General features: G+C 41.5%; 1 protein-coding gene across 5 annotated transcripts in view; it reads left to right on the top strand.

Annotated features, from left to right (window-relative positions):
* The window catches only part of TTLL5 (tubulin tyrosine ligase like 5), a gene marked incomplete at its 3' end in the record, with an annotated part of 304,702 nt that overhangs the window by 129,204 nt on the left and 157,440 nt on the right, over positions 1-18,058 (top strand). For 4 of the 5 annotated variants that reach the window (XM_082648276.1, XM_082648272.1, XM_082648274.1 and 1 more), the window contains one exon: positions 1,765-1,952. In XM_082648276.1, the coding sequence (XP_082504402.1) occupies positions 1,765-1,952 (188 nt within the window). The remainder of the gene's footprint in view (positions 1-1,764; positions 1,953-18,058) is intronic. The other variant, XM_082648275.1, reaches the window with a different exon arrangement.

The following is an 18,058-nucleotide window of genomic DNA, read 5'->3' as shown; positions in this document are numbered from 1 at the left end:
TTAAACTTCTAGAATAGAATAAGGGAGACCATCTTTAACACCTTATTGTAGGAAACAAAAGTAAAAACATAAGCAAGATTCCTTCAGTAAGAAAAAGACAACCCAATAGTGGTATCAGAAAAGAGGTAACGTGCTCAACATCATTATTAATCAGATGAATATAAATGAAGAATGCAGTGAGATTTTACACCCTCTTAAAAGAGGGAAGAATTAAGATACTTGACAGTACTAAGTGTTGGAGGGGATGTGGGTCAGCAGGAGTGCTTATATTTTGTGGCAATGTATCACATACATTTGAAAATTCACATAAATTTGAAAATTCACATACATTTGAAAATTCACATAAATTTGAAAATTGTTTTTATCACATAAATTTGAAAGTTCACATAAATTTGAAAATTGTTGTTATCACATGCATTTGAAAATTCACATACTCTGTGACTCAACTCCTAGCTGTATACACAAGAGAAGTTCTTCCACATGTGCACCAGGACATGTATGCAGGAGTGTTCACAACTGCACTGTTTATAATAGCGATAAGCTTGAAATAGCCAAAATAGCCATTAATGAGGGAATAGAAAAATAAGTTGTAATGTATTTCCAAAATGGAATACCAAGCAGCAGATAAAGTTAATCAATTTCAGCTATACTTAGAAAGGATAAATCTCAGAAGTATGGTATTGAGCAACAAAAGCAAGTCCCAGGAAATTACTACAATAGATACCATTTTTATAGAGCTCAAAAACAAACGAAATTAACTGTATTTTGTTTAAGTATGCAAACACACACAGAAACAAAGAATAAAACTATATTTAAAAAAAAAAGAAGGGGTGAATGATAAGGGAAGATTAAGGATGAGGAGGAACACATGGGTTGATAATGTGACTCTTGAGTTGGGTAGTCAGTTCATTATAATATGTTTTATAACTTCTACATCAATTGTAAATAGTATTTGGTATGTGTCAAATAACATAAACATGAAAAAATATAGATTTTTTAAAAAGTAGTGTCACCAAATTGTATATACAGAATGATCGTGGTTATATAAGCATTAATAAGACAGAAAGGAAACACATTAAAGTGTTTCCAGTTTTCTGGGTTTTTCATATTTTTTCAATGGGTTGTGTGACTTTTATCATAGAAAAAATATTAACCTTGATTTTATATTAAGTAATTTCACTGTGCCAGAATTTCAGTGCTCGGAAATAATGGAATTCTGTGATATTATAGTTGAAAGAAGAAAATTGAAGTCTGAAAGGAAAATCAATTGAAATTTTATATTATAGGATTATTGCTGTTTTTCCAAATATACTGTTTTGCTTTTGTCCTTCTTTCCTTTTTGAACTCTGTAAGGAGGACTGTGCATGATTTGACAGTGTGTGCCGTAAACTACTGACAAGTACAGTCACACAACAAGGAAAACAAGACCTATAATGAGTTTCAAGGCTACACATTTTTCATTCATTGATTCTAGGATCAATTATTCCCCACTACATATGATGAAAATCCTTCTTTTGTGAAGGATTCATAGTATGCAAAAACACAGTAATAAATGCAGGTAACAATTTGGTGGTAGGAAGAGTTTCTAGAGTATGGTAAGGATTTAGTTTTACTTTTGTGAGCATCTGAGGATAGTTTACTGCTCCATATGTTGTCAGAGATCCCTAGGAGTCAGTAAAGTATCTGTTGGCTGAGATTTTGCTGTCATCATCCTAAGTTTTTCAGGGCTTTTTTCCTAAGTGGATGAAAACTTTTCTTTTTTAGCAGGTTCATGCCATCCAAACAAGCAGCATTCAGGAGTAGCCAAAACACAGAAGGAGGGAGAAGATGGTTCCTCATACAGCAGACGGTACAACCCAAGTACGGTTACGGCTGAACTTCAGCGGCTAGCTGAGAAGCAGGCAGCAAGGCAGTATTCTCCATCCACTCACGTCAGTGTCCTCACCCAGCAGGTATGGATAGTTCGGGGTGCCAGAGAGTTCTTTGGATCACTGGATAGGGTTAACTACAGGGTACTCTGTCCTTCCCTGTCTTTACTAATGCCCATATGCTGTTGCTTGTTGAATGAATATTAGTTGGTTTCAAGCTAAAGAATAAAAGCATTCCTTCAGCTTTAAAGAAAGGGTTTCTGTCACAGGTATTGCAAACTTAAGTGTGCTGCTAGCTATGATGTACTTACTTCATGGATAAATAGACTTGAATGTTCAGCTGTAAATGCACTTTTAAAGGATCTTTAAAAATAACTTATTTCTCTGGTAAAATTTTCCAGTGAGTTCTAGTCTTATAAATGTTTTTACCAGAATGCCATAACATTACCTTTTACTTTTTTTTTTTTTTTACTGCCTTTCATCTCATGATGTCAGGATCTTTTCTGGGCACTGATTAATGAATTTCAATACACCCTCATCCAACACATATCATCCTCACATTTCACAGATGGGGGAAACTGGGGCTGAAATGAGTGATGTCAAGAAACTGGGGCTGAAATGAGTGATGTCAAGGTCACCCGGCAAGCTTGATGGATACCAGGATTTTGACTTTGTTGTATATATACTGACAAGCTTACAACACAGTGAAGTTAGATGAACCTTTTAAGAACTTTGGGATTCTTTTTGCCCTTCTTGATGATTATCCCCATGGTATTTAACTGGAAGTAGAAGCCATGTTTTTTTCCCTTTCCTTAATGCAAACGGCATCAAAGTCCTCCAAAGGAATTATTCTGATTTAACTCCACAGTTATATTTTGCTATATCTTTGTGGTGTCATGTCCCTTCACTGGTGGCAACTCTCTAGTGATAATTGAGTCTAGGAAAAAGTGAAGCTGTAGATTACTTCAAGTGCATGTTAAAAGTAGGCAACATACTGCTCCCTGGTGGTGCCCTACTTTTCTGTGTAAAATTCTGGACCACAATTCAAAGTAAGCCTTAGCTTTACTTCAGCCTCATCCCAGAGCGTGAGGTTGTAATTAATTTTCTTTTTCAAATCCCTGATAGTTTGAAGGGAGTAGATAAGGAAGCCTAATGTGAATTAGGAAGTGAAGAATCTTATACGGCAGTGTTGAGACTTGAAGGGAGTTAATAGTTAGGTTTTAGTGACAGAATGGTGGGAAGAGGAAACGGAGTATCATGGCCATGGTAGAATGGGAAGGGAGTGTGAAATGTGAAGCGGCTATGAGGAAGGGAGAGGGCCAGTGATCTGCTACACTTTCTTCAGTGGGCCACTGACTAGAGTATATGTTCCAATTTTTAACGAGCAGCTAGAAGCACCAAGACATTAAGAAATTTTCTTTGCAGTTATAGTAAAAAACATAGCCAGTGTTAGTGTTTACCTATTTTCACCTCCTATCATTTGGTAGACAGCAAAGCTTGCCAAAATGAGGGGATCCTGATCCTTTGGGAATCCAAGGTGATTGTATCCTTATTGGAAAGTCATTCCCCTTCAGTCTGTCTCATCTAAGAAGAATGTCAGTGCCAGTGAATTAAAATTCCATCAGACTTCTCTTCATAGAGATCTGAACTCGCCATTAGATGTCAGTCTTAACTTTTAGAGCCTTGGTAATAAATAGGGTGGTTAATCCTTGGTGCAATACTGAGGGAGGGACTGTAGTATGTAATAAGCAGGGTGCAGTAGTGGGAAAAGGGCTGGACTAGCCATGTAAAGACCTGCTTTCTTCTACCACTTACTAGCTGTGTGATCGTGGGCAATTCACTCAACTTCCGTTAACCTCAGGGTCTCTATTTGTTGATGAGGAAAATACAACAGGGTCATGAGGATAGTATGCAGAAACCTTTCTGTAAAGTCTGAATGCCATATATTGATACTTGGAAAAGATTGCTATCTCAACCGTAAAAGGCTTTTAATAATAAATGGTTTCTAATTTGATTTGAAATCAGTTTTTGGATAAAATACTGTGTTACCGAAATGAATGTTGTTATTGAAAAGCTCAAGTATGTGTTATTTGTGTTATTTCCCCTTGGAGAAAGTAGTTCCTTAATTTGGAATTTGGGAAATTCTTCTATTGTTCTTTTTCTGGTAAATAATAACATGTTATAATGGCTTAATAAGGGCCCTGGGACGTCTGTTTACTGGCCATTTCCTTTTACTCCTAGCTGTGTTTGAAAGAAAGTGCCTTGGTTCCTTACTCACTGAGGCAAGTGGTAAGGTGTCTGTAGTCCTGGTGAGAGGCAGGCATCCAGACAGAATGTGCTGAAAGCTCTGCTCTCCTCTCTGGGCTTGGAGTGTGAAACCTTCAACTCAGCTCCACCAGAAATAACTCTGTGTCCAGTAGTCACTTTAAATGTTTTTTATTTCCTCTTACCTGTGATTATTTCCTTATTTTCAATTCCTATTTTGCGTTTTCTTTTTTTCCCATATCCAATAGGGTTAATGAAGATTTTCTTTCCCCCTTCCCTTTTTTTGATAGGATATATTTATTCATTCTGTTGTTTTATTGTTTGTTAATTGGTTATCTTCTTGTTTTATCTTTGCTAACTTCCTTCCTTCTGTTTTCTCTAGCTTTATTTTGTTATTTCCTCCCAGTTTCTTGAGTTGGGTACTTCATTTATTTTCACTCATGTCTTGTTTTTTATTATATTTAAAGCTATGGATTTTCCTCTGAGTATTGCTTTCATTATATGCCATAAACCCTGATATATCTTTACATTGCTTTTCTGGGCAAGGTGTTAAGAGACCTTCCACTAAATAAGGTATGCTGATTTTAAATTATTTGTGCTATTTTGGAAGATGAGTATAAAAACCCTGAAATTTGGGACTTCCCTGGTGACCCAGCAGTTGGGACTCTGTGCTTCCACCACAGGGGACGTGGGTTTGATCCCTGGTCGCGGGGAACTAAGATCCTGCATGCCGCACAGTGTGGCCAAAAAAAATGAAATTTGAGGGAATTTCTGAAAAATCACTTTATTTTGTCTATGATTTCAACTACTTGCTCATGAAAGCTTTTAGTGGCCTTCTCCATAGAACTTTTTATTCAAATGTATCCTTTTAATTTGTTCATTCAAAAACATTTTATTACGCTCTTGAGAGTGTTCCAGGCCTTGGTACTAAGCCACAGGGATGATATAAGACATAGACCTCTGGGGCTTCCCTGGTGGCACAGTGGTTGAGAGTCTGCCTGTCAATGCAGGGGACACGGGTTCGAGCCCTGGTCTGGGAAGATCCCACATGCCGCGGAGCAACTGGGCCCGTGAGCCACAATTACTGAGCCTGCACGTCTGGAGCCTGTGCTCCGCAACAAGAGAGGCCACGACAGTGAGAGGCCCACGTACCGCGGTGAAGAGTGGCCCCCGCTTGCCACAGCTAGAAAAAGCCGTCACACAGAAACGAAGACCCAACACAACCATAAATAAATTAATTAATTAAAAAAAAAAAAGACATAGACCTCAGCGTGAAATAACTCACAATCTGGTAAGGGTGACAGCCACATAAACATATGATAGTACTAGCATGGCATCTGCAGAGGTGTTTCTAGGGAATAACAAAACCACCAAAGGGTATCTAACCCAGCCTTGGGTGGGAGTGGGAAGGCCAAAGCAGCCTTCTTGAAAGAGATTACACCTACACTGAATCTTAAGGGTAGGCTGGTGGGTGGCAGAAGAAGGGTAGGGCAGGCTCCAAAATAAGCTAGCATGTGTGTATGTGGGGAAACAGAAAGCTGGTGGTTAGTGGTGATGGAGGATAGGGAGCAGCTGGGATGGAAGCTGGAGGAGAAGACAAGGGCTGATTCAAGGAGAGCTTTGAATGCCCTGTGAAGGAACTCGCTCTTTATCTAATAGATGACCAGGAGCCACAGAGACAAATGGGCCTTGCCTTTTAGCTGCATCACTTAGGTAGCTGGAAGGAGGATGGATTGCAGGATGAAGCAATGCCATCCCCTTTTCCTCCCTGCTCTCTGTTGAAGATGCTGAGGAGCAGTGAATTAGCCAGAAGAAAAGAAGCAAAGTACTCTGACAACCCCAAAATTTGATAATAAAGCTTGAAGTTCCCTGAATTTCCATTAGAGGCTAGATTCTTATGAATTTGTATGGCTAAAAACAGAACCTCATTTATCTTGCAATTACTTTTACTCTTTCTGCTACGATTTAACTTTATTTATAGGCTAGAACATGTGAGAATATTGAGATTTCCCTGCCGCACGAAGTGGCCACCGTGGCCGCTTTGGAAGTGTTTGCATATGCTGGAAATACAGAGACACGTGTTCTTAACATATGATTATTCAACAAATACCTAACAAATCTGAGCAGAGAGCAGGTCAAATTTAGTTCTTTCCCTTGGCACGTGAGAAGCTGGTTATCTCTGGGGACTGGAATCCTTTGGAAATCATACATTCCTGAAAGCAGGGTTTTCTAGAAGCGTCTTTCTCTTGTGGGGGAGAGTGCTATGGTAGCTGAGGTGGGCTGGCGTAGAGCTTGAGTGTGAGGTCTCACTATCTCTGCCTCATCCAGTGCCGGGAGAGGTGTGCTTTAAAACTGTAGCCCTCTGCACGCACAGAAGTAGCCCTTTGTGGTCACTGCTGTCAGCGAACAGGAGAATGGGGCGAAGTAACCCAGCTCTGCGGTGAGGAGAGGGAGAGGAGAGGGAGCCCTGGCCTGTCTGTGCGGGCCAGTGTGAGATTGCAGGACCCAGCTATCATTAGGAGCAGCGCCAGCTCTTCCAGCCTGGGAGTTTAATCAAAGGAATAACAGCAGACCACCCAGGCGAGGGCTCCGATGCTTGCGCATGTGCTGTGTCAGGCTCTGTTCCCAGGCCAGCCGGTGCCCGGGATGTGGCCAGGCCTCCTGGAAATGTGCTGACAGATACACAGGAGGGAGGAGATGCTTTTTGCTTCTCACATTTTTCATTTAGAGGGCGAATGGGAAAGAAAACCATTCAATTTCTTTCCCCTTTTGCTCCTTACCCTGATACTTTTCTGCCTAGTCCTAGAGGAGGGCATATGTTGAGGTAGAGAATGTTTGCTTACACTGCTTACTCATTCACTCGCACTCATTCCTATACAAAGGAATTCTTGTATCATTTCTTCTGCTTCAGCGGTTACCATTGTGATCATGCTCGTTTCGTCAGGGTCCACAGTGGACCTGAGTCAATCTCAGTTTCAGAAACATCAATTTGAAGTTGAAACTGGCAGAGAGGAAGCTCAGTTTTTTGAAATGGTTACAGTTCTCTAGGATTGGAGCCAGTGGCCCCCAGTTTATCACAAGCTTGGGCATTTGGCACTGGAGACTGTCTTCCTGCCTCCTCAGTGTATCTGGACACATTTGAACTACTGTACATTTGTGTTCTGATTTTGTAGTTTTTTCCCCAAGTCTAGCTTCTTTGGTTCTGTATTTTTCTGGGTAGAAAAATTGTACTTCTTTGTATTATATACATTACTTTTTCCCATGTCTAGAAACAGAAAAGGGTAAATAGAAAAAGCAGAAGCTCTTGAGTCATCGAGACCTTGGACAAGTTATTTAACTTCCCTGTGCCTTGATTTTCTTCTCTGTCGAGTGGGATAACTTTAGCATCAAGATGAATTCTCCTGCATCTCTGTGCCTCCCTGCTCTAGGTTCTAGCTCCAGTTGATCCTATCTAATTCCCTAGCTCTTCTATGTCTTTTGAGGCTTTAAACCCCCGGTTTTCCTTAGGTCCTTGGCCTACTGATGGTCTCTTACTCTAAAATAACCTTTCTTTTCTCTTACTGTATTGACCAACTCTCTCTCAAAGTCACTGATGACCTTGGAATTGCCAACTTCAGTCACCTATTTTTAATCCTTACTCTCTTTTTTAGCACATGACACTATTATTGACTGCCTCCTACGTGAAAACTTCCCTTAGCTTCTCCAGCCTTCAGTAAGTCCTCTGAGAGCTCATCCTCTACTTACCCCCTGAAAAACTAGATACCAGTTTCAACATTTTTAAAAAGCCACTGGTATAGAGACCTGAAATATAGAAACTGACACCAGCAGAGTCTCTCTGATTAAAGAAGGGGGTTGATGCCTGGGCATCTGCTTCTCGCTGCTCTTCATAGGTATCTTCCAACATGCCTCTGAATTCCAGAGCTCAACCGAGCTTCTTTCCTCTCTGTAGTCTCCCCTTGGGTAAACTTTCTCTTCCCATAGCTTCATCTAGTGCTGTTCTGCAGATTTCTCCCAAATATGCATCTTTAGTTTGAACCTGTTTGCTGAGTGTCATGTCCAAATTTCCAACTGCCTGCTAGACATTTCCACCTGACTGTATTACAAGGATCCAAAATATTCAACATATTTTAAACATGCTTTGAAAACATTCAAAAAATATTCAACATATCTAAAACCTATTTGTTCTTCTTCCCTTTTCCCCTTTGTATTAGTGACACTGCAGTTCTCCTAGGGAGTTAGGTGTGGAGCCTTGGATTTCTCATCATCTCTCTTTGCTTCTTCATTCTCCCTACGTCCAGGCAGTTGCCAGTTCTTATTGATTCTGACTGTATAATGTCTCTGATATATATCTTCTCTGTTTCACTTTCACATCTACTGTCCTGCTTAAGGACTTAATTATCTCTTGACTGGACATCTACAATTACCTCCTAAGTGGTCTCCTGGCCATTCTCCTCTGTTCACCCTAGTCTTTGCCCTAAAGGAATCTTTCTAAATCACAAGTCTGATAATGATACTCCTCTGCTCAGGAATCTCAAAGGGGCTTCCTGTTATCTTCAAGGTGAAGCCCCAGCTATTGAATATTATTCAAAGCCTTTGTGTGGAATCTGGCTCCAGCCTATTTCTCCAGCCTCTCTCCTTCCCATCACATATGTTTTTGTGCAGCTCACCCAGAATTTCTCTCAGTCTCCATGCTTAGTTTGAGCTATCTTCTCATGGGAAACGTTCCCCAGTCACCATATCTAACTGTTTGCATTTGTCCAGGCTCAACAAAGGTGCCACTTCACTTGTACACATGACGTTTTACTTGCCATACAGCTATCTCCTTTAGTGGACAGTGAGCTCTTTGGAGGCAATGTCCTTTGCTGCCTCAGAACCTGACTCACAGGTAGTACTCAGTAAATGTGCTGATTCTACGGGACTGTAAGGTACTTGATTAAAGATGGGGAGGTGAGGGGCTTCCCTGGTGGTGCAGTGGTTGAGAGTCCGCCTGCCGATGCAGGGGACACGGGTTCATGCCCCGGTCTGGGAAGATCCCACATGCTGCGGAGCAGCTGGGCCCGTGAGTCATGGCCGCTGAGCCTGCGCGTCCGGAGCCTGTGCTCCGCAATGGGAGAGGCCACAACAGTGAGAGGCCCGCGTACCGCTAAAAAAAAAAAAAAAAAAAAAGATGGGGAGGTGACCATGTCCATTTTTTCACCAGTTTTTTCCAGCGTGGTATATAGTGTGTATTCAACACACATTTTTTAAAATAAATAAGTGAAAGAAGAACCCCCTGCTGCCCTAGCCAGAAGTCATCTTTCCATTGTCTGTGTCCCTTTGGCCCTTCATTAGTCACTCTCTATAATAAATCTGTTATTGTTATTTTATGTCTCTTCTTTCCTGTTGAGTTATAAACTATGTGATGGCTGTTCTTTCTAACCCATCACCCAGCACAGCAACCTTGCCCTTGGTAGGCACTTATCACATGCTTGCTGAATTGAAAAGAATTTCTCTTCTGTGTTATGTTGGTTTTTATGTTCTTTTTAAAAACTATTCCTCTTCCATTTTTTTTGCTGACAATGCTGCACCTGCCCTTCATAATAAAGCAGTTGACATTAGTTGAATGTCTGCTTTGTACTGGGCACTGTGCTAAATACTTTATATGCATTATCTCTTTAATCTTATGAAGTAGATACTTAATTTTTTTTACAGGTGAAGAAAATAGCTGAAAGGATAAGTGACTCTGCTAAGGTCACATAAATGGCAAGTAACTGCACCAGGACTCAAACCCAAGTCTCTTTGACTTCACACTCTTTCCATCAGTGTTTTTCTGTCTCTTCCTGTTTGAAACAGGACTCTCACCTCTCATCAGACTACAGTGATGGAGCTTAACACTGCTGTAGAGTCGTAGCCAAGCCAGCAGATTATTTTGTAGTGAAGTCAACTTCAACACTGTGCAGCCTTCTTAATCCCCAGGGTTGCAGTGGGAATGGATCTATTTATCGTGGTGGTGGCAGCCCCTATCGACTCAAAAACTGAATGTATAAATTGGAAGCGCTCGAAAGGGATGTGGCCATCTTGTAAGGTTTTCCAAGAATATCTTTGGCAATTCTTGATCTGGCGCTCTTTGTAGATTTTGGAACACCAAGTGTCTATATGTGTATGTATATTATGTAAATGACAACGTTCAAGAGAGCGGGAAGGTACGACAAGAGAACTTACTGCTAATGTAGCAGAACTACAGGCATTCCTTGCTTTTCCTAACCCCTTTAAAAATGTGATTAATGTTATAACTCTTATCTCCCGGTGATTGGAGTGTAAATTTCTTGAGGTTCACTTTATCAGTATCCAAGAATTTATAAAGGAGTTGAAGCTGCCTTAAAACATGTTGGTTGTTGTGACTGTTGATTTAATACCTGCTCAGGAAGTGCCCTTGGAAGAATGGTTAAAAAGTAGCTGTTTAAGGATGATTCTTTTCATGTTCTTGATTGAATATATTCTCTAATATTTATCCAGTGATGAAAATCGTGTAATAAGTACAGATCTGGCACTTTGGGTTTTCATTTTCTTTTTTCTTGAGTGAAACAGGTCTTGGTCCACTGGTGTTTTTTATTCAAGGATTGCCTCTTGTTCCAGCAACACATGGTAAAAACAAGTCAGGCAGGACTAGCCACTGCATTTCCCTATTCCAAATCAGTCAGGGCCCTGTGGTCACAGGAATGAAAGTTCCACGACAGGCTCAGCTGATCCCATCATATTCTGATGAGCCTTCATATATGAATGACACAGAGAACGTTGTTCTCAAGATGATATTGGTGTAGTTCTGAGTACAGTATGAATACAGATTTAGAAAAATTTATTTCCACATCAGTGATATGAAGTTATTTTTAACCTTTTTTGGAGTCAGAGATTCCCTTCGAGAATTGAATGGAGGCTATAATTTTTCTCCTGAAAAAAATATGCACCCACACTTAGAGATGTGCATTAATTTCAGAGGGTTCATAGACACTCCCTCCCCCTCCAACTTGACTCCCTCTTGATGCCCTATGGGCCCATGGTCTCCAAGTTAAAAACTTCTGAAAACTTTTAGGTAGCATGTGGTCATTAATATCAGTAATTTCACCAAAAATGATCACTCCAAATTTGTGATTATGTTTGCTTAACACCTTCTTTGTATATTTCAGTGACACCCCCTTCTAGGCCATAATCTCCATGAAGGCAAGGATTTTTGTAATTTAAAAAAATTGTTCTCAATTCTCAAAAGAATGCCACAGAGTGTCTGATAAATATTTGTTGGATTAATGAAATAATCTTGTGAAACCCCATCTCTAGACCTCATCAGACAAGATTTATTTAAGATTTTATGAACCATGCTATAATGAGGAGAGTGAGCTACGCCAAGATTGTTAGCTGCACTGGGAATGCCATGCCACTGATTTGCTCACGTGTTAAGCAGTTACCAAGTCTTTAATGTTGAATTTCCATCTCCATTTTGATAAATAAGATACATGAAATTTGCAAACTGCCTTAGTGAACCTGAGGTTCCCTAAGCGAATCTCAAAAAGGGTGTTAGCCCTTTGCAGTTTCAGTGCCAAGAAGAAACAGATGTAGTATATTCATTGTGTAGACAAGGAACAAAATCTGTACGTCTAAGCTATTATTTCACTCATTTGAGAACTTTGCCCCAAACTTCAAGACCAGGCAGAAATCATCTCTAAAATTATGCAGGGCGATATAGCAAGAACAACACTTATCCCTCAGTCTAGTCACTGATTATTTCATTTCCCCTTATTCCAAAGCAGTCCTTCCCTTGTGGTATTTGTAAAAAGAGGTAATTTGGAACCTTTAATTTCCTTGCTAACCTTCCAGTGACATGAATCACTTCTCTACTCACTGGTGAAACTAGCTAGCTGGAGATTGAGGGGTGTGTGTGTGTGTGTGTGTGTGTGTGTGTGTGTGTATATGTGTGTGTGTGTGTGTGTGTGTGTGTGTGTGTGTGTGTGTGTGTGTCTTTGGGACTAGATGAGACCCACTTCATTTATATAAATGCTTTTGTGCCTACTGGGTAAACTCTAGGGGTACAATGGAATAAGATACAGTCCCTGTCCTAAAGGAGCATGTTATTTGTGGGGCAAGGTAGGCGAATAAACCTGTAATTATAATACAGTGCAAAACATGGCATGAAGCTTTTCAACTCTACCATTATGTTCTTTTTTTTTTCTTTCTTTCTTTTTTGTGGTTCGCGGGCCTCTCACTGTTGTGGCCTCTCCCGTTGCGGAGCACAGGCTCCAGACGCGCAGGCTCAGCGGCCATGGCTCACGGGCACAGCCGCTCCGCGGCATGTGGGATCCTCCCGGACCGGGGCACAAACCCGTGTCCCCTGCATCAGCAGGCGGACTCTCAACCACTGTGCCGCCAGGGAAGCCCTACCATTATGTTCTTGAAGCAGTGTAATGGCAAGGATCCTTTACAGCTGAGGGAGCTCTTTTGTGAAAAATAAATCTAACATTAGGAAGTGAAGCACAAGATGGTAGCAACAAGATTTCAGGATACCGCTGTGCTGAAGTGGTGTGAAAGACCTTCCTAGGGCTAATGATGAAACACCTATTAAGCCTCTCATTTTTCAATTTCCAGGTTGGGAATAATTCCTGCCCCTCCTGGCATAGCTGTAACTATATGTGCTGCTTGTGTTTTCCCAAGCAGCAATGATACACCTTGGTACTGTGTTAAGAAAGGTAAAAGTCATGTGAAGATCCATAAGCCCCAGTCAGAGAAGGGTTTTTGCCACTACATTTGTAGACATACCTTAGAAATGCAGAATCCTGGGTTCTGCTGTGAGTGGAGAGTATCTTGTCCTTGAGGGACTGATAGCACACGCATACACAGAGGTAGATGCTGGTTAATGTTGCTCTGGCGGAGGACTCGGTATCACAGTGGATACCGGCATCTTATTTTTTTCATTAACCCGTGTTGTCTTTTCAGATATATACTAAAACCTCACCATCCTTAAATGTCAGTTTGTTTGGTTTTGTTGTTCCATGGTGGATCTAGAAGTTACTGCACGTGTGGTCGTTAAACACTGATTGAGAGAGAACGGTGGCCGGAATCCAGATTCTATAGCCGCTAACTTGAGGGTCAGGAGAAGATGCCCAAAGAGGATCCTCCAGGACCAAGCTTCTCTTAATTACTATAAGATTTTTGGCCTCAAACTCCTGAGTGGAATTCCTAGCTTTGTTGACGTGGGCTAGATGATCCAATGTCTTCTTCTGCTGCCAGGCCTCCAGCCTAGACTGAAGCCATCAAGTCAGCCTCATGGGCACTTCCCCCCCACCCCAGGCCCACCCACCAGTCTTGATCCTCAAACCATTTTACTGTTGAAGAGAGGCATGGAAAGATAAACCTAAGGAAAGGTGTATTTTCCCATGAGGCCCTAGAATAAAGCTGTCCTAAGATGCCCACTCTTTGGCCTTCCGTTCTTAAATGGCAGGCAGTGCCACCTTGCCTTGCCAGCTGCTTGGGAAGATGTAATACAAAAGAGGGCTGATCCAGAAAGAAAACATGAAGAATGAATACATGAACTTGAGAGCTTTTATCATCATACTCCGAACGCAGTTCTCCAGTTCGAAGGCCCAACACTCTTCTTCAGCCTCGGGGGAAATGAGGAGAGACCATCAAGAGTGTGTCCTGCGTCCCAGCCTTATTATCTCTCACCTGACTGTGGTGACTCTCAGCTAGATGTCTCTGCTTCCACCACAATGCTGACATAGCACTACATAGCTTACTGCCGTCTACTAGATGGAGAGCAGAATGAGTGGCAAGGTCTGTTCCTGTCTTCCATTACTCTAAATGTTAGCCAAATTAGAGTGCTTTCTGTTTCTCAGACATTCTTCCTGCTTATCTGGCTCTGCATTTTTACTCCACCTTTTCTTTTCCCCTAGGAACCACTACCATTCCACCAGCCCCATACCAGGTCTACTACCTATCCTTTTAGGCCCGGTTCAATTGCCTTCTTTGAATTTCCTTAACACTTTTTTTCTCTTTTTTTTTTGTGGTACGCGGGCCCCTCACTGCTGTGGCCTCTCCCGCTGTGGAGCACAGGCTCCGGACGCGCAGGCTCAGCGGCCATGGCTCACGGGCCCAGCCGCTCCGCGGCATGTGGGATCTTCCCGAACCAGGGCACAAACCTGTGTCCCCTGCATCGACAGGCGGACTCTCAACCACTGCACCACCAGGGAAGCCCTCCTTAACACTTTTATTATGGCAATTATCATATTCTGGAGGCCTTTAATATTGCTATTTGTCTAGGTGTCTGTCTCACTAGATTACCAATTCCTTCATGGCTTAGGGGCAAAGCCTACATTTTAGTACCCATTCTCTTAGGACTTTACCCAAGGCTTTGCCCATGATCAGCAATACAGTAAATATTTATTGAATTATCTTTGAGTTCTGGACTTCATTCGAGCATTCAGGACCGTAGCATTTCTAGAGCGTGCGCCAGTAGAGCAATAGTGATTTAGTTAGGCCTGACCCTGGATCCTCTTTGGACACCAAAAGGTTATGTATCTGGGTGGGTGGTGGGTATATTCTGGGAAGCCATCAGGGCAATACTATCATATTTTAATTATAGCACTGGCAGCAGCGCTACTTTTAGCAAACAGCAGTAACAAGCAGTAACACTTGGGCGGGCCAGCCACCAGAAATTGGCCTCCCCCTCTGTGTTTCTTCTACCCCCTCTTTCAATCCATCACCTGTATTTATTCCTGCTGTAATTTAAACACCTGTCTAGATGGAATGCGTGCAATGTGTCCCTACCCCACACATTCAGATATTTGCTCACCTGCCTTATTCGGAAGGTTGGCTCTAAAATAAACAGTTTTGGTACTAAAAGAAAAAAATGCACTGAGGTCACCGTGGCAGTGGACATGAGGAAGGGAATGGGAGTGGTACCTCTGGAGAAGCCGCTCCAGGAGAGAGGGAGCAGAAGAGAAAGAGGAGGAGGAGAGCAAGGGGTGAAACATCTCCCAGCAGCCCCTAAGGCTTAGGCCATGATACAAGCTGGTGGCTAGATTTTCCCACAGACCCTCATTCATTTAGCTAAACAACTAGAGAAAGGCAGGGGTGGAAGAATATTTAACAAGCTGGTTGTTAGGAGGCTTAAATGTCTTGGTTTATTATTTTTTTTAATAGATCTTTATTGGACTATACTTCACAATACTGTTAGTTTCTGTTGCACAACAAAGCGAATCAGCCATATGCATACACATGTCCCCATGTCCCCTCTCTGTTGAGCCTCCCTCCCACCATCCCTATCCCACCCCTCTAGGTGGTCACAAAGCACCGAGCCGATCTCTCTGTGCTATGCTGCTGCTTCCCACCAGCCAGCTATTTTACATTAGGTAGTGTATGTATGTCCATGCTACTCTCCCTTCGCCCCAGCTTCGCCCTCCCACCCCGTGTCCTCAAGTCCATTTTTTATGTCTGTCTCTTTATTCCTGCCTTGCAACTAGGTTCTTCAGTACCATTTTTTTTTATTCCATATATACGTGTTAGCAATGGCCATTATCAAAAAATCTACAAACAATAAATGCTGGAAAGGGTGTGGTGAAAAGGGAACCCTCCTGCACTGTTGGTGGGAATGTAAATTGATACGACCACTATGGAAAACAGTATGGATGTTCCTTAAAAAACTAAAAATAGAAGTACCATATGACCCAGCAATTCCACTACTGGGCACATACCCTGAGAAAACCATAATTCAAAAAGAGACCTGTACCACAATGTTCATTGCAGCACTATTTACAGTAGCCAGGATATGGAAGCAACCTAAATGCCCACTGACAAATGAATGGATAAAGATGTGGCACATATATACAATGGAATATTACTCAGCCATAAAAGGAAACGAAATTGAGTTATTTGTAGTGAGGTGGATGGACCTAGAGTCTGTCATACAGAGAGTGAAGTAAGTCAGAAAGAGAATGTCTTGATTTATTTTTAATGACCACTATTTCTCATGGCAGCATAGTGAGTAGACTTGAAATTTTAGAAGCTTGTTCTAAACTGTTTTATCCACTTTTGCATCCTTGGCATATTTAACAATTATTAATGTTTGAACATCCAAATAGCAATGAGAAATAGTAAAACCTCAAAGTTCTTGATAGAATTATTATCTCTACTCCTTCCCGTTGGTTGTTTTAATATCTTGTTCCTCACTCTGTTTGGGCAGTTCTGCTAGTTTTTGGAAGATCCCCTGAGCTTTATGGAGGAGAAGCATTGAAAGGTTTTTCTTTCCTGTTCTTTCCTTTCCTTTCCTACCATCCCCTGTAGCAAGTGCTTCTCATACTTTAAGATGCATAAGAATTACCTGTGGCTCTTGTCAAATGCAGATTTCTGTTCACTGGGGCTGAGGCTGGATTGAGTCTGCATTTTTAACAAGCTCACAGGTAAGTGCAGGTGCTGCTGGTCCCCAGACAGAATAGCAAGTTCAGGTTCAAAGGTATGAGGCAGTGGGAGTAACACAGTGGTTAAAACTACAAGATTGGGAGGTTTTGTATCAGGCAGGCCAGGAATTGAAACTAGGGGCTGACACAATTATTTGTTCTTGAGCAAGGTTTTTACCTCTTAAACTCAGTTTCCCCATCTATAAATGAGGGCAGTAATTGTACCTAACAGATCTGTCTTGAAGATTGAGTTAATTGCTTAGAACAATACCTGGCAAAAACAAAGTGTTCATTAAATTTAGCCATCATTAGTGCTAATATGACTTTGTTGTTATTATTACTGTTATTGTAGTGGAACCTAAGAGATTTCATATTTGCTAAAAAATTAATTATGGCAGAACATTTTAGAGGTCCAAACATAGACTTATAAAATTCTTATAGGCAACATAAAGATGTTGATATCCATTATCAGTAAGGCATGTTCTTCAACTCAATAATTAAAATGAGTTTTAGTTAAGTATCCCATCTTCCAGACCCCTTTGTGACCAAGGCATAAATTCATGAGTTGCCCAGCCTAGATTTAGTAGCATAGTCTGATTATTAGCCCAGAGAAGCCAACTGGCCCAGTGGCGACACCCTCTACCTTAATAGCCTAATACTCCTAACTAAAACGATGAGCCTCTGTTTTGGACCTGGCGCTGTGTCTTTATGTGCTGTGAGCCTGTCTTTTTAAAAAAAATTCTCCAGCGGTGAAATGTTAACCATTGTTGCAAATCAGGTATACATAAATGCCATTTTCCATTTTCTCTTCATCTGTTCAAAGCTGGTTTTATTATGTTATCTGGAGAAATGTAGGTGGACAGAGAAGCAGAGGCAGCCTGGTGACAGGAATAGTCATCATCCTTCTGTCCTGTTAAGGAAGAAACCTCCAGGTGTGAACTCTAACTGGCTTGTAGAGTGTCTTAAGATCTGTCCAATGCTGGGAGATTAGCCCTGCCCTTTGGTCTTTCCTAGTAAAGACAAGGTGCTGCTAGGGCCAAAATTGATGCTCTGGTCCATTTTAGTTCAGTGGCTTCTTCTGCCTATTCTAGAAAAAACTGAGAAGCTGAAAGGAAGGACCAGAGGCATTCTTAATTCATTTAATCTAGAGATAATTTGCTTAGACTGAACTTTAGCCAGGCATAAATCTGTACCCATAAGATTCAGTCAGATCTGGTTGAGGCTCTAGAGCTGTGCTGTCTTTTAAGGTGGCCACTACCTTCATGTGGCTTTTTAAATTTAAGTTAAAGTCTAAAACCCAGTTCCTCAGTCACAGTCACATTGCAAGTGCATAATAGTCACCTGTGGCTAGTGGCTACTGTATTGGGCAGTGCAGATTATAGAACATTTCCATCACAATTGTTAATGGATGATGGATTCCATCCATTTCTATTGGATAGTGCTGCTCTAGAACAAGGATTGAAAGTACTTGTCTCCCCTGTCAGTTGATTGTTTAGTGACAGCTGC

Source organism: Grampus griseus (assembly GCF_964374135.1).
Source record: "Grampus griseus genome assembly, chromosome: 2".
Lineage (NCBI taxonomy): Eukaryota > Metazoa > Chordata > Mammalia > Artiodactyla > Delphinidae > Grampus > Grampus griseus.
Note: the sequence above shows the minus strand (reverse complement) of the source record. Positions and strands in the feature narration are given on the sequence as shown.